At 40.7% G+C, this 15,923-nt stretch overlaps 1 protein-coding gene across 2 annotated transcripts in view; it reads left to right on the top strand.

Moving 5' to 3' along the window:
- Nucleotides 1–15,923, top strand: part of LOC127570322 (leukocyte elastase inhibitor-like) — a 36,687-nt gene that overhangs the window by 15,019 nt on the left and 5,745 nt on the right. Inside the window, exons 1-6 of one of the 2 annotated variants that reach the window (XM_052015767.1) lie at nt 9,996–10,162; nt 11,030–11,205; nt 12,863–13,000; nt 13,517–13,634; nt 15,274–15,416; nt 15,508–15,675. In XM_052015767.1, the coding sequence (XP_051871727.1) occupies nt 11,038–11,205; nt 12,863–13,000; nt 13,517–13,634; nt 15,274–15,416; nt 15,508–15,675 (735 nt within the window). In that variant the 5' untranslated portion in view covers nt 9,996–10,162; nt 11,030–11,037. Of the gene's footprint in view, nt 1–9,995; nt 10,163–11,029; nt 11,206–12,862; nt 13,001–13,516; nt 13,635–15,273; nt 15,417–15,507; nt 15,676–15,923 lie in introns of those variants that run through there. The other variant, XM_052015768.1, reaches the window with a different exon arrangement.

Below are 15,923 nucleotides of genomic sequence, written 5' to 3'. Positions count from 1 at the left end.
AAGTCAATAACCAGCTTTTTTGCTGACATTGAGGGAAAGGTTGTTGTCTTGCCACCATGTCACTAGGCTCTCTATCTCCTTCCTGTACTCTATCTAGTCATCTAGCCCACTATGGTGGTGTCATCTGTGAAATTGTAGATGGAGATAGAGCAGAATCTGACCACACAGTCATGAGTGTATAGGGAGTAAAGTAACGGGCGAAGGACACAACCTTGTGGAACACTAGTTTTGAGGATAAACATGGTAGAGATGTAGCTGCCTATCCTTACTGATTGCAGTCTATTGGTCAAGTATCCAGTTGCAGAGGGCAACAATAAACAAATAGTCAATAAACAAATAAAGTGCCAGGGCTATGACAAGGTAGATTAGGAGATCAAAGGTTCATCTTTAACGTATGAGTGGTCTGTTCAAGTGTCTGATAACAGCGGTATAGAAGCTACCCTTGTGTCTGGTGGTACATGCTTTCAAGCTTTTGTATCTTCTGCCTGAAGGGAGAGGGGAGAAGAGAGAATGAATGGGCTGGGAACAAATTAACAAGATAACACTGGTACATTCTAAGTATGTGCCGGTAGATTAATGGAGTACTGTAAATTACAGTGTGAAAAAGGGAGTTGATGGATGCGTGTGAGTGAATAAATCAAAGAGTTATAGAGGGAAAGGTGAAGGGGGTAACAGGATTTATGAGATTGCTCTGCTGGACCAAATGGCCTGCTTCTCTGTCATACTGACTACTAATGTCAGGATTCTAGTGGTCACTAAATTGTCATTTCTGAGCCAAGTAACCAATAAAAAGTACATAGTAACAGCAAGTTATTGATTTACATACCACAGTTGAATTCCATGGAGCATCATGTTTACCATCAGAGCCTCTTTGAAATTCACAACAAAATTCACAACACAGACAGGTAGGGGGCAATTCCATTGCACGTCCTATGAGTGAGCAACCAATCCAGCGTGGGGTATGCATGATTGCATAAAAGGGACTGAGAGAGGGAGAGGGAGAGAGAGGGAGAGGGAGAGAGAGAGAGAGAGAGAGAGGGAGAGAGAGAGAGAGAGAGAGAGAGAGAGAGAGAGAGAGAGAGAGAGAGAGAGAGAGAGAGAGAGAGAGAGAGAGAGAGAGAGAGAGAGAGAGAGAGAGAGAGAGAGAGAGAGAGAGAGAGAGAGAGAGAGAGAGAGAGAGAGAGAGAGAGAGAGAGAGAGAGAGAGAGAGAGAGAGAGAGAAGGGCAGGAAAGATAAAAAGTGGAAGATCAGTGATTGAAAACAAGAACGATAAGGAGTATTTATTTGTGAAGATCAGGTCAGCACCATTCTTTTCATGTCTTTTACAAAATGGGGCAAAATATCAAATGATGCATCTTTTAGAAAATACCCGACTCCGATCTGTGGAATTTTGATTGCATGGAAAACTGGGTTGAGCGTTGGCAGGTGGGATTTAATGCTGACACCTGCGAGGTGATGCATGTTGGGAAGTCAATCAGGGGTAAGACATATACAGTAAATGGTAGGCATGCAGGAGTGTTGATGAACAGAGAGAGCCCATTGTTCCCTGAAAGTGGCAACATGGATTAATAGGGCAGTGAAGAAGGCATACAGCATGCTTGCCTTTATAGGTCGGGGCATAGAATATAAAATTTGGGACACTTTGTTGCAACATTACAAACACTGGTTCAGTCAGACTAGTGTGTAGTTCTGGTCACCGCAGTACAGGAAGGATGTGATTGAGCTGGAGAAGGTGCAGAGGAGATTCACCAGGATGTTTCCTGGATTGGAGGACTTTGGTTATGGGAAGACGTAAAAGCTGGGATTATTATGTCCCTCGGTGCAGAAGAAATTACAAAAATGATTCCTAGGCTGAAGAACTTTTATTATCTGTCTGGCCACTGCCTGACAAATCAAATCGTATTATACTAGAGAAACAAAGGACTGCAAATGCTGGAATCTAGATGAAAAACACTATGATGCTGGAGGAACTCAGCAGGCCAGGCAGCATCCGTGGAGAAAAGCAGATATTCAATGTTTCGGGTCAGGACCCTGACCTGAAACATTGACTGCCTGCTTTTCTCCACAGATGCTGCCTGGCCTGCTGAGTTCTTCCAGCATCATCGTGTTTTTCATTCAAATCATACCATACGTTTGGTCAGCACCATGTCATGTTTTTATTTCTCTCTGTCTCTTTGTTCCTTTCAGCACCTCTGGCTCCACAGTTCGTCTCTCACACAGTCATTACGATGACCATTCCTTGATTAGGCATTATACTGCACTTCTCTCAGTAACTAGTGTGAATACCATATCAAAGTATACAAACATTAAAACAAACAGTGTAATTACAGGATGAATAACAAATTTCAGAAATATATATTGGCTCTTGAAAATACCTCACTAGTGATGAATGGTAAAGTCTGTCTCTACCTTAGCTATTCGATATAATTTTCCCAATCATAAACCATTTTAACCTCCTTTCTATACAGATGTTTTGCAATTTCACTCAATTCTTTAGTTACCTCAGGTGATCTTTTCAGAAAATCTTCTAAGTCATTCCATTTTACCGTGAAAAACACTTAAATTTAACAGGTAAAAGATAAAGATCTCACTTTGTTCATGATATTGGGTAAGCCAACAGAATAAGTTCATTGTGTGAACCGTGAAGACATATACTGACACTTTTCAACTGGCGGTTTGGTAAAGTTTTCATCCACCCAATAAACAGCTTCCAGGGATATTACACATGCGTACTATTTTCCATTATGGAATAGTCTAGATCCATTCTCATTCTTTCGCTATCCAAGGAGTTAACTGCACACAGTCCTGTTCCAACACCACCTAATACAATGTCCATTAAATCCTTCCTACCCTTTCTCGTTTACTTCTTAAATGGAGAATATTGTCTCCACTTTTGCTATAGCTGATGGTGTAAGTGGTGCAAAGCTTGTGTTATATTTGCCTTTGGAATCATTTGCTGTCCACTCTTGGCACTCTTGTGGTTCCCATTTTACTTTCCTCTTTTTATTAATTTTGGAATAAAATAAAACAATTCTTCCAACACCCCCTCATTGCAAGGTGGGGTCCAACATAGTCAATTTGCAAAGCAGTTCATGGATCCTCATTTACATTTTCCCAGATAAACAATGAATTCCAAACACATGACCCATTTTCTGGGAAACAGGAATGGTGCTGCTCATCTGCATTTTAAAAGTCAGCCCTTGCGAAACATGATAGCAATCTTTTCCAAAGAACTCAAAGTCGAAAGTCTTAAGCAATGCCTTTTAACTTCTTGAGAAATATTGTTATTAAGAAATATTAAGACTCCCATTTGTTCCGATGTATCTACCAAACTACAAGTTTCGAAATCCCAATGTAAGTAAATACTAATCATCAATTTTCCTCAAAATGCCAATTTTCTCTCGAGAATGTAGGAATCTCATATTTGGAACAGAGACACTCAAATTTTTAATATCTTAACCTGGATTCCACATGACCACTGTGGAATCTGGGGCTTTCTCTCTCTCCAATCAATTCTAACAAAAATAGAAAAAAAATTAAAACTACAGATAAGATTAAACAAATATTCCATGCTTGCACTTTCCTTCCTTCAGGTCCTTTGCAGATATGTTAAACACTAAGAATAAAAAATTAATTTCCACAATGAAAACTTCTAACACATAATCCAAAGAATAGAGGAAAAGAAAAGATGGATGGGTGTTCCCCCCCCCCCCACCCAACACACACACAACTTCTTAAAGAGGCACGACCCCTCAAGGCACAAGAGGTCCTGCAAATCTACTACACGTCGAGTAGTAAAATCTTTCGGTTAGTCACATCCTGTTCCTCTGGAGCATTGGATTCATAGGATTAATATTTATATATCTTCCAACACAGACTTAACAAACAGGTAACAACTTTTCACTCACTGATGTAAACCCACAAGCAACATTTTAAAACACCCCTCATGCAACATTTTAAAGCTCACAGACCATTCACACACTCTAAACAAAATATAATTTTCAGTCAGAAGTCCAAACAGAGAGTAAAACACAATCACACATGCCCCAATGAAATTGTTCAAACCCTTCAGGCTCTGTTACAACAGAATATTGGAAGACATTGATCATGCAAAGACATGCATTTAAACATCCCCATGACAACCAAAGCTCGAATTCCCATCAGCATTAACAAAATGAGGAAGTTGGTCACTCTGATGACTCCTTCCCTCTGGTGCTCTTCACATTTCAGGACTTACTGAGGCCATCGTGAGAGGCCGATCAGGTCCCATTGTGGTCCCTTCCTTCTCGGCCCCAACCTTTCGCCCAGCAATCCCTTTTACAGTGTCCCACCTTCTGACAATTGCTGCACTGCAGCTGTTCAGTGGTCTTTTCCTTCCTTTCCTTGCATCCCTTGGCAAAGTGGCCTGTCTTTCCACAATTATAACATTCTAAGTTGTCCTTAACTAATTTTAGACTTGGTACCCTGATTAGCCTCAGCTTTCATGGCCCCACTCAATATCTCATTAAAATTGTTCCCCACTGTGATCCCCATGTCCAATACTCTCTTTAGGTGAGGGCCCATTCCATCCTAAAGTAAATTCAGGAACATATGATCATTTGTATGGGGGTTTGCCTATCCTGAATGTTCGCTATAAGCCACAAAACTTTGTTCCACATAATCCTCTTCTCTCTCCCTTGGTTCCTGTTTTACCTGGGTTATCCTGGTCCATTTTGGTGTGCCTTGGCTGAGTTCACTTTTTACAGCTCCCTTAAAATTATTAAACTTCTGGTCATTACTGGGTCCGATTGCATGACCCATGTTCTATCTCAGTAATTAGGCAGCAGTGATGTCCATACCGCAGGTGGCACTTTAACCTTCGCTTTTCAGAGAATATCCTCATTAATAAGCCTGTGAGCTTCTTTTAACTCTGCTAATTTATCCCAAAATGACTGATTGCTATCATTCCTCTTTAAGACAGGCAGTTCATTGATAATCATCTGCTTCTCTGATAATCTGTTTGTATAACCTGTCGTCTTTATTATTGTCTTATCCAGGGCCTCTGGGACTGCAGCTGGTTTCTTTATGTCCTTGTCATAGCCTGGGAGTGACTTATAATCTTCGTTATATCCAGATGTATAGTTTTTGTTCCCCAGTCAATGTTGTCCCCGTCCGCTGGTGGGGTGGTAGCTGACACTGCCACCACCATTCTCCTGCATGGTCTTTTACGTTCCTCGTCCAGTGCACGCTTTATTGCTGCTACCTTTACCTGTTCTTGTTGGTTCTTCACCATGAATGCAAATATAATTGTTCATTTTTCAAACTTATCTTTTTCTTGTCCCCATCACTAAGTCTTTTGTTCAGCGAGGGATGCCTCCAGATCATATCCTTTCTCTATCATCTTTTTAATTCATTTTTTATTACGTTTCTCACTGCCTCAGTAAAGCAGCCGACATAATCATAGACCCTACCCACCCTGGACGTCCTCTCTTCTCCCCCTTCCCATCGGGAAGAAGATACAAAAGTTTGAAAGCACGCACCACCAGGCTCAAGGACAGCTTCTATCCCACTGTTATAAGATTATTGAACGGTCCCCTCGTACGATAAGATGGACTCTTAACCTCACAATCTACCTCGTTAGGGCTTTGCACTTTATTGTCTGCCTGCACTGCACTTTCTCTGCAACTGTAACACTTTATTCTGCATTCTGTTATGTTTTCCCTTCAACCACCTCACTGCATTGTTGTAATGAAATGATCTGTATGGATGATATGCAGAACAAAGCCTTTCACTGCACCTCGATACATGTGACAATGATAAACCAATTTACCAATTTATTATGATCCACTGTTGTTTGTACTGAAGATCCCTTGGGTCCCCATTTGATGTCAGTGCTTTACTTATCGGCCCTACCAATACCACCTTAAGGGACCTACTCTGTGTCCTATTTCTCCGCATCAGTACCCTGATGTTTGATTTCTCCATGTCAGTGTCCTGTGGTCTAATTTCCCCGCTTCAGTGACCTGATGTCTAATTTCACTCTCACACCAACCTTGCTGAGTAAAATCACCACGCCTTCCCTTCCCTCAATTTGTTCTTTTGTTACCATAACTTACTGTCACCCAGCAACAATATGGAATCTACTCCTCGAACTCTGTGTGGTAAAATTAAACATACTCACCCAATTAGGAGCCACCTTGTTGGCAGTTTTCCTGTGCAGCACCGCGCTGGCAGCGCCAACTGTCGGAGGAATTTGTGTGTTAAACCTGCACCCGGAATCTGGCTTTAACGTGAGGCCCAGTCGCCCTCTTAATTACAGCTCAGATTGGGAGAACACAAAGAAAATCTCTCGTACAGCAGTGGTGAGTTTCTTGAATAAGTCAGTTCATTCAGGCCCTGTTACAATGTACACTGGGGAGCACTTCGAGAGATAGTTCAAAGATACTCCACTGATCCAAAAAACTTCCAGCAACTTAGAGAATTCGCATCACAGTAGTTGCATGCAGATTTGACAATTTCATCGGTAACCCACATTTCTTTGTAGTATTTGATCTTTGTTTTATCTCTGCAGGGGTTGTCTCTATCTGCCTGATAGATGAGCCTTCCTTTGCCGGACAGCCATTACCCCCCCCCCCCCATTCTCCCTGCAACTGGGTGCTCTAATTTATGGTGTTGTCCTTCTGTAGTGAGTCTGCTTATCTTATGATCAGCTCTCCTGCACTTAAGCTATACTCCACCCTCCATTTGTTTATCTCTGCTCCAGCGAGCTATGCTTTGTAATCTAAACACTTCCCTGATCTAAGTACTACCCCGTTTCTTCTAAGTGATCATTAATCCACCTCAACTATTGCCCTATTTTCCCATCATCCCTTTCTAATTAGTACGATGCTTAAGTTGACTATGTTACAAACTTTTCCAATTTTCTTATGACTCCCAGGGATTCCTTCTTCAGCCACTTAAGCGAGGCTGTATATGAATTTGCAGAAGGTTGCTGATCTCAATGAAAAGTTTTGGGGCGTTAAAGTACATGCTTTCGAAGGTAATTGGGTTAGTAAAACCCGTTTTTGTTAAGTAAGAACTGTCAGTCTGGAAATTGGATCTATTAATGTCATTTATCATACACAAATCATGCCTAGATTACAACAGAATATTGATAGAATGCAGAGCTGGGTTGACAAGTGGCAGATGGAGTTCAACCTGGAAAAGTGTGAAGTGATACACTTCGGGAGATCGAATTTGAAGGCAGAATACAAGGTTAATGGCAGGACTCTTAGCAGTGTGGAGGAACAGAGGGATCTTGGGGTCCACGTCCACAGATCCCTCAAGGTTGCCACGCAGGTTGATAGGCTTGTTAAGAAGGTGTACAGAGTGTTGGTCTTCATTAGTCGTGGTATTGAGTTCAAGAGCTGTGAGGTGATGTTGCAGCTCTATAGAACTCTGGTCAGACCACACTTGGAGCATTGTGTTCAGTTCTGGTCGCCTCATTATAGGAAGGATGTGAAGATTTAGAGAGGGTGAAGAGGAGATTTACCAGGATGTTGCCTGGATTGGAGAGCATGTCTTACAAGTTGAGTGAGCTAGGGCTTTTCTCTTTGGAGAGAAGGAGGATGAGAGATGACTTGATAGAGGTGTACAAGATGATAAGAGGCATAGATCGAGTGGACAGTCAGAGACTTTTTCCCAGTGCGACAATGGCAAACACGAGGGGACATAATTTTAAGTTGATTGGAGGAAGGTATAAGGCGGATGTCAGGAGCAAGTTTTTTACACGGAGGGTGGTGGGTGCATGGAACGCACTGCCTGCAGAGGTTGTGGGGGCAGATACATCAGGGACGTTTAAGAGACTCATAGAAAGACACATAAATGATAGAAAAATAGGGGGCTATGTGGGAAGGAAGGGTTAGATAGATCTTAGAGCGGGATAAAATGTCGGCACAACATTGTGGGCCGAAGGGCCTGTACTGTGCTGTAGTGTTCTATGTTCTATGAAAGTGATTTAACCTAAGGTAAACCAAGCAAGCAATAAGTTCCAGATGAAATAGTGCCCGTTCTCATTTTGGCTCAGGCACTTCTATGTCCATTTCTTCTGGATGTTTGATGTTTCTCCTGCATAATTCAAACACTTAATGATTTCCAAAGTCACATACTACATTTGTCCTCCCTTGCTGATATACATTGGAGCTATTGGGCATACCCGTCGAGGTTCCATTAACATTTACAAAAATAGATTAGGAACTCAGTACTCTGATCGCCAATGTGGTGTCAATTAAATGGTCTCCAGTCTGACATTGATGTCTTGAATACATCTGCAATTTAATTTTCCAGTGGCCAAGGTATTTGAAATCACTGGCTGTTCCATCACTGATCACCACCTTTCCAGACAATGCACAACAGAAGTACATGCAGTGACCTCTGCCTCACTGATCATCATGCAATTTGCAGTGGTGTGGTGGTACTTGCTGCATGGGAATTGTGTTGGGGTGCTCACATACTCAGTTGATCGTCGTGATCCCTTCCTCATGGTTCCCTCACTGCCATTGCAGCCTTTTATGCAACAGTTCTATGGTTAGTTCCTTTGTGAGGATGTCCTTCCCTGTGATCAGCACGCAAGGACTTGGTGGTTGGGATTTATCCAGTCAGGAATCTCACAGTCCCTATTTTACCCTAATTCTGTACATAATCTGCCAAGGCACTGTTTTTAAGAAATTTTTGTCAAATGAAAATTCTGCTGAAAAGTCAGGTACTAAGATGCTCAGAAATGTATGCCATTTCTGACAGAGACAGATAGAGACAGAGAAACAGAAACACAGAAGGAAGTGGGCAGAGGGGAGAGAGACAGAGAGGGAGAGAGAGAGAAAGAAACGAAAACAAAGATGGAGAGTAGGGCAGGAAAGAGAAAAAGTGGAAGATCAGTGATCCAAAACAAGAACGATAAGGAGTATTTATTTGTAAAGATCAGGTCAGCACCATTCTTTTGATGTCTTTTACAAAATGGGACAAAATATCAAATGATGCATCTTCTAGAAAATACCCTATTCCGATCTGTGGAATTTTGATTAGATGGAAAACTGGGTCGAGCGTTGGCAGGTGGGATTTAATGCTGACACCTGCGAGGTGATGCATGTCGGGAAGTCACTCAAGGGTAACATATACAGTAAATGGTAGGCATGCAGGAGTGTTGATGAACAGAGAGAGCCCATTGTTCCCTGAAAGTGGCAACATGGATTAATAGGGCAGTGAAGAAGGCATACAGCATGCTTGCCTTCAGAGGTCGGGGTATAGAATATAAAACTTGGGACATTATGTCGCAACATTACAAACACTGGTTCAGTCAGACTCGGGATTACAGTGTGTAGTTCTGGTCACCATGGTACAGGAAGGATGTGATTGAGATGGAGAGGGTGCAGATGAGATTCACCAGAATGTTTCCTGGATTGGAGGACTTTAGTTATGGGAAGACGTAAAGGCTGGGATTGTTTTCCCTGGAGCAAAGGAGGCTGAAGGGTGAAATGATGAAAGTATATCAGATTATAAGAGACATGGATAGTGTAGATTGTCAAAATCTTTCTTCACACAGTAGGGGTATCAAAAACAAGAGGGTACATGTTTAAGGTGGGAGGAAGGAGTTTTAAAGGGGATCTGAGGAGTAAATCTTTTACATGCAGAGTGGTTGATATCTGGACCACGCTGCCAGAGGAGGTAGTGGAATCAGGCACAATTACTCGGTTAAAAGGCAGAGACTCAAATAGGCGGGGCATAAAAGGATACGGTCTTAATGTGGCCAGATGCGATGGGCACAAAAGTTAGAATGGACACATTGGGCTAAAGGGCCCATTTTAGTGCTATACGACTCTCTGACTCAATAAAAGGACTCAGCAGGGATGATCATTCTAAATGAAATGACAGAAATCTGAACACTTGGCATGCTTTTATTTTCATGTCTTTACGTGTCTGACTAATTTGATGTGCAAGCAAGTTGGAAAAATAGTGATTGAAGATGAAAAGACTGCCTATGCATAAATTTGGATCTCATCAAACATTTGTCACCTACCTACATTAAGAACATCCTCTTGAAACGACAGTACTTAAACAGATCCAAAAACCAAACAGGATCCAGGACCAGGAACAGATTCGAAGTGTACAAACAGATTGTGCAGCTTTTTGGTCTTCTAGGAAGTACAGGTAAAAAAAAACATACATTGCACCAACAGTGGTACTTATGTACCAGTAACAGTGCGATGGTAGTTAGAATTGCAATGTAATAGCAAAACATAATACTGTGAAATAAGCAGAAACGGCAATCAGATAAATGCTTAAGGAGATGCAGCAAAAATGCTCTGTTTGCCGAAAGGTCTGCATGTTGTCAATGTTGTCAATGTCTATTATGCATTAAGATAAAGAATGAAGTATATGATAACTTGCATGTTCTCAAAACACCCCTGAGCAATTTATAGCCCTTGAAGGACTTTTAACACATTAGAGTTTTTATAAGTGAAGGATAAGAATATCATTGATAAAGGCATATTGAAGAAGGTGGTATTTCTCTTCTTCTGTGAGTTACAATTTTTCATGTTCAGATATAGGTTAATACTTATGACTGCATAAGACATGCTGAAACTGGCAGTGGAAGACAGATAAGTGCAGCCTGGACAAGTTTTCTTTTATGAATACACCTGAGAAGAAATGTCTTTACCCAGAGGGTAGTGAAGCTTTGGAAGATGTTTAAAACTTCTTTTGTCTTAAAAGAAGTTTCATCAATGCAAGATCACTGACCAAAAATGCAAACTCTGCTTCTCTCTCCACAGATGCTGCCTGACCTGCATTTTCTGCTTTTTTCTGACTTCCACAAGTTTTCAGTTTGGAACATTTTTTCAAATTTCCTTTTCTGCAATAAGGAAGTTTCTGAAATTTAGTCGATATTTCTTGATGGAAGTATATCTGGGATCAATAAGTCAGTGCCAGACAATTGACGAATTAAATGTGTCGTTGCTTTAATATATTTTGCCAAAAAATTGTGTTTACTTCTGAGCACGTTTTGTTTTCTCCTAGATTTTGCAATGGATTCTCTGATTGCTGCAAATACCAACTTTGCCTTTGATCTCTACACAAAGCTAAAAGAAGAAACTAAAAATGAGAACATATTTCTGTCTCCATTAAGTGTCTCAGTTGCTCTGAGCATGGCATATCTTGGTGCTAGAGGCAACACTGCAGATCAGATGGCCAAGGTGAGTGAGGGATAACTATATTGGCAAGTCATTCATATGGTATCAAATGGTAAATTTTACAAGGTTTTACTCTCGGTCTTGAGCTTTGTTGGACTGGAACACTGTTGTTGAGTGGCATCTGGTCACGCCACCCACTCCTACCTGTTTATAAACTTTTGGTGTGACAGAATTACGTCAAATTGAACCAACTCGTCTCTTAGATTTGAAAGATGTCGCTGGTCTCTTATTGTTGCTGGCCTGAAATGTCCACCAATAATGTCATGGGAATGCCTTTACCAGAAGGACTGGAATAATTCAAGAAGGTGGCTCACTGCCAACTTCTCAAGCAAAGTGAGGGATGGGCAATAAATGCTGGCCTAGACTATGAAACCCTCATTCCAAAAAATTAATCAACAGAACTATATGTTCATTCAGCTTTCCCTGAAACTTTTCAATTGGTCTGGATTTGTTTGGGATGATCAGTTTGATTGTTCATTACAGATTCTTTCAAAATATTATGTTGCTAATTTCATTCAATGGTGCTATGTGTATTATTCATGGGTGTATAATGGGCCTGGGCTTGCAGGACAACAGTTTGGAACAAGTATGCTGTGTCCTTAATTCCACCCCAAATCCAAGAGGATGGGGAGTGACATTTGGGTAAAGGCATCCATGACCCCTGTATACTAAGTAGAAAGTAGAAATGAACTCGTCCTTTTATTAGCAACAAACAATCTACTGGAAGAACTCAGCGTTTCGACCCAAAATGTCGACAACTCCTTATCTCCCACAGATGCTGCTCAACCTGCTGAATTCTTCCAGCAGATTGTTTGTTGCTCCAGATTCCAGCATCTGCAATCTCTTGTGTCTCCATAGTTTTTTTATACGTTTAATATCATTTCATGGTTCTGCCTCATCAACTTGAAATTCTGCCTCTGCTTCTCTCTCCACAAACGCTGCCTGAGCTGTTGAGTATTTTCAGCAAATTCTGGTTTATTTCAGAATTCCAAAGTTTTCAATATGTTCTTTTCAGATCACTGCTTTATTGACTGATTTGGTAACCCAACTTTTCACCTTCAAAGATTTTCACACAAGCACCTCGAATCTATTGTGCTCCTATGTAATTATAGTAGAGAGTTAAAGATCAGGAATTCAGAATGTGTTGATAAAGATTTGGGATTCTGCAACATTCTCTTGTATTCTATTGATGAATACAATAAGGCGTATCTCCATTTTAGAGTAGGATGTGCAGGATCTGAAAAGGACCTGCTGTGAGCTACAGAATACAGAGGAGAAAATAAATAGCCTGTCACGAACATCCACCAGTTGTTGTGATGGAGAAATTTTGAAAGATGGGAAAGAATATCTCCTCAAGAAGTTTGAACATGAACATCAGAACTTTTAAAGAGAATATTACTGCCAATGAATCAATTCAACAATCCATTTACCCTGGTTACAATGTGGACCATCAAACACATGCACTTCAGCAACTGCGTTGAGGCTCCTTTTTCAATACCTTCTATACCTGCCACCTTTCCTTCCTAGAAGAATAAGAGCAGTGGGTTTATGGGACCACCATCATCTGCAAGTCACATACCATCTATCCTGCCTTGCAAGTATATCTCATCGTAGCTTCATTGTTGTTTGACTCTCATCGTAAATGTTACTTTCGTATCAGGTTCTGCATTTTGACACAAAACGTGATGTCCATGCAAGAGTCAAGGAACTAATGGCCAATATCAACAAACCTGATGCTTCTTATCTTCTAAGACTGGCCAACCGTATGTATGGAGAGGAAACCTTCAACATTCTCAGAGTAAGATCAAATAGAGGACAACTGTTGGGCATATGCCTTTTAAAAACATACAGTTAATGCATAACTTCAACTCATTAATTCAAGTGTAGAATATAATTCTGTGTATTTTCCTACTCTGCTTCTCTGTAATTGCTGACCTGGTAGTTCTGATGTTGAAAATGTCCCTCTGGGAGCACACAATGGAAATGCAGTCACATAGACGATCTCAAATCTATCCAGTTAGACTAATGAACAAGAAACAGGAACCTGTTGCTGTTTGGGGGGAATGGTACAGAGGTCAAGTAGAGGCCTATAGTCAATTTAAAAAACTATTAAATGAGATGATGGACATGTATGCACACATTTGCCCCATCACGAGGAGGAAGCACACGCATTCTCCTCTATAAGCTCTTTAAATGCATCAGAAACATTTGAAAGATTGACATATTTACATATGTTCTGATTCCCTCTTAGCTGGAAATAAACATTATCCCACTGTGTGTATAATGCTTGGGCATTTATGGTTCTATTTTGCAGGAATTTCAAAGCTCCAGCTTGAACTACTATGAAGCAGAAGTGGCTGCTGTCAGTTTTCTAAAACACTCAGAAGCTGTCAGGAATGAGATCAATACTTACGTAGAAAATAAGACTGAGGGTAAGACGTACTTTATGATTTAAGACAGTTGTACTCCATAGTTCAGTCAAAGTTGATAAGAAATGATCCGTCCCCATTAACATCAATTGTAATCCGAAATTTGCTGATTTAACATAATTTAGATCACTACTGACAGTTAAACCATTACTGAAAGGAGATTTTTTTTACCATTGCACCCAATCTATGGATTATTGTATTGCTGTTTGTTGGCTTTAAAGTATGACTTTAATTGGACTTCAATAAGCTTCAAAGAAATTAGCTTCAATTTCATTTTAGAATGGAGGTGACAGATGTTGAATAATTTCCCATTCATCCAGTAGATCGGCTCCATTCCAGTGGGAAACTCATTGGAGGTGAGCTGCAGCATTGCAGGGAGAAAGACTGAGGAAAGCGTTGATGCAATGACACAGCTTAGCTTGACACCAGTCTGCACTGGGAGTGGGTCTGTGGTGAAACCAAAGGTCAGAATCACAACTTGTGTGCCATCATGCAGCAGATGTAAAATGGGGATAGATTTTTGAGGGCAGCCAAATCTGAGAAGTATTCTCCACAGTCGCTGTTTGTTAACAGAGTGAAAGGCTTGGTAAGGTAAATAAAGGTCATGTAAATTGGTTGATGCTACTCACTGAATTTTTATTGGAGACGCCATGTGGTGATGATCACGTCCATTATGCCGCAAGATGGATGGAATTCACACGGTGTTTCAGGGAGCTGATCACAAAAATGGTGTCTTTGAGATCCCCAGACATGTCCTCCTCCCACATCGGGAAGATTCATATTTTGTGAATTTGTGTCTTAGATCTCAGCCAAGTCTTAGAACTGTAAAATGTGAAGCACCGTTCATCTCTCAAGAGCCATCTCTTAGCAAAGGTGAACATCAATGATATAATTCACTTGTATGTTCATTCTGCCAGCACAACATGTGTCCAACTCAGGAACAAGGTTTTCTAAGGTGAAGACTTCAAACCCAGCTCAAAGTTCATGGTCTGCCTAGCAGCACTGATCCCTCTCTTACAGTCACAGAGTCCAGGTCTTGTATGCTTCAGAGCTATGGAAACCTTGCATCACATAGCATCAAAGAGATACCACCAATGATTTTTTTGCAAAATCCTTCAAATTTCCTAATGGGATAACTAAACCAATATGTGTCCCCTCCCAGCTCAATTCCCCCAGCATTGAGGCTCTAATTACATTAAGCTGATGATGGGCTATAAATCAGATACAGTATGTTCTGATGTAGCGACTGATTCAACTGATGGCCTGTGAGGCTATTTCAGAGGGCATACAAAAGTCAAGCACAGTGCTGTGAGACTGAAGTCATACATGCACCATACTGGGCAAACAGCAGAATTCCCTCTATAAGGACATTCATGAATCAGGTAAGATTTTCTAACAAATTAGGAGTTTCACAGTTGACATTTTATAAAATACCATCATGTTTCAGTGTGTTTAAAGTTTGTCACTGCCGCACTGAGATTTGAATTCATTTCTCCAGCCTTTCGGTTCAGCAACCTAGTTTACTACTCAAGTACCGTTCACAAATCCTTGGCCATTGCTGTGTAACATAATGCAAATTGTTTTAGAAATTATTGTGCCAGCCTTCGTTGCTGAAGCATTCGATTTGTGATCTTTCATTTAGGTAAAATCAAAGATTTGCTGCCAGAGGATGCGATTACTCCTCTCACTGTTCTTGTTCTTGTAAATGCCATCTACTTTAAAGGGAAGTGGAACAGCAAATTTAATGAAAAAGATACGTATGTAACCAAGTTCAAGATGAACAAGGTATGTTGCTCTGGTGGTAAAGCAATTGCCAGCAAAGTATTACATTTACTGTCAAACTAATGCTGATGTTAATATATCACTTTCTTCTCAGAATGAGTCCAAAACAGTGCATATGATGTTCCAGGAGGAAAATTTCAATTTTAGTTATATTGCTGAACTCAAAACCAGTGTTCTTGAGCTTCCTTATGAACAGAAGGAACTGAGTATGATCATCCTACTGCCCGATGACATCAGTGAAAACACGACTGGACTGGAACAGGTAACTAAAAGATTAATTGCAATGAGAAAGGAAACTTAAAGGGAGACTTTAGTTGCCTGGACCATTTCGGCCACTACAATTTTAACAACCACCCTTATTAAATACTCCTCTCCATTGAAAATAGAAGAAGATTATAAGAATAGGAGTGGACCTTGCTTCAACATTCACTGAGATCATAACTGGTCTCTGACTGAATTCCAGTTACCCATATCCCCGAACGCTTGTAGTTAGCAAAAAGTTATTTGTCT

Source organism: Pristis pectinata, chromosome 5 (genome assembly GCF_009764475.1).
Source record: "Pristis pectinata isolate sPriPec2 chromosome 5, sPriPec2.1.pri, whole genome shotgun sequence".
Classification (NCBI taxonomy): domain Eukaryota; kingdom Metazoa; phylum Chordata; class Chondrichthyes; order Rhinopristiformes; family Pristidae; genus Pristis; species Pristis pectinata.
Note: the sequence above shows the minus strand (reverse complement) of the source record. Positions and strands in the feature narration are given on the sequence as shown.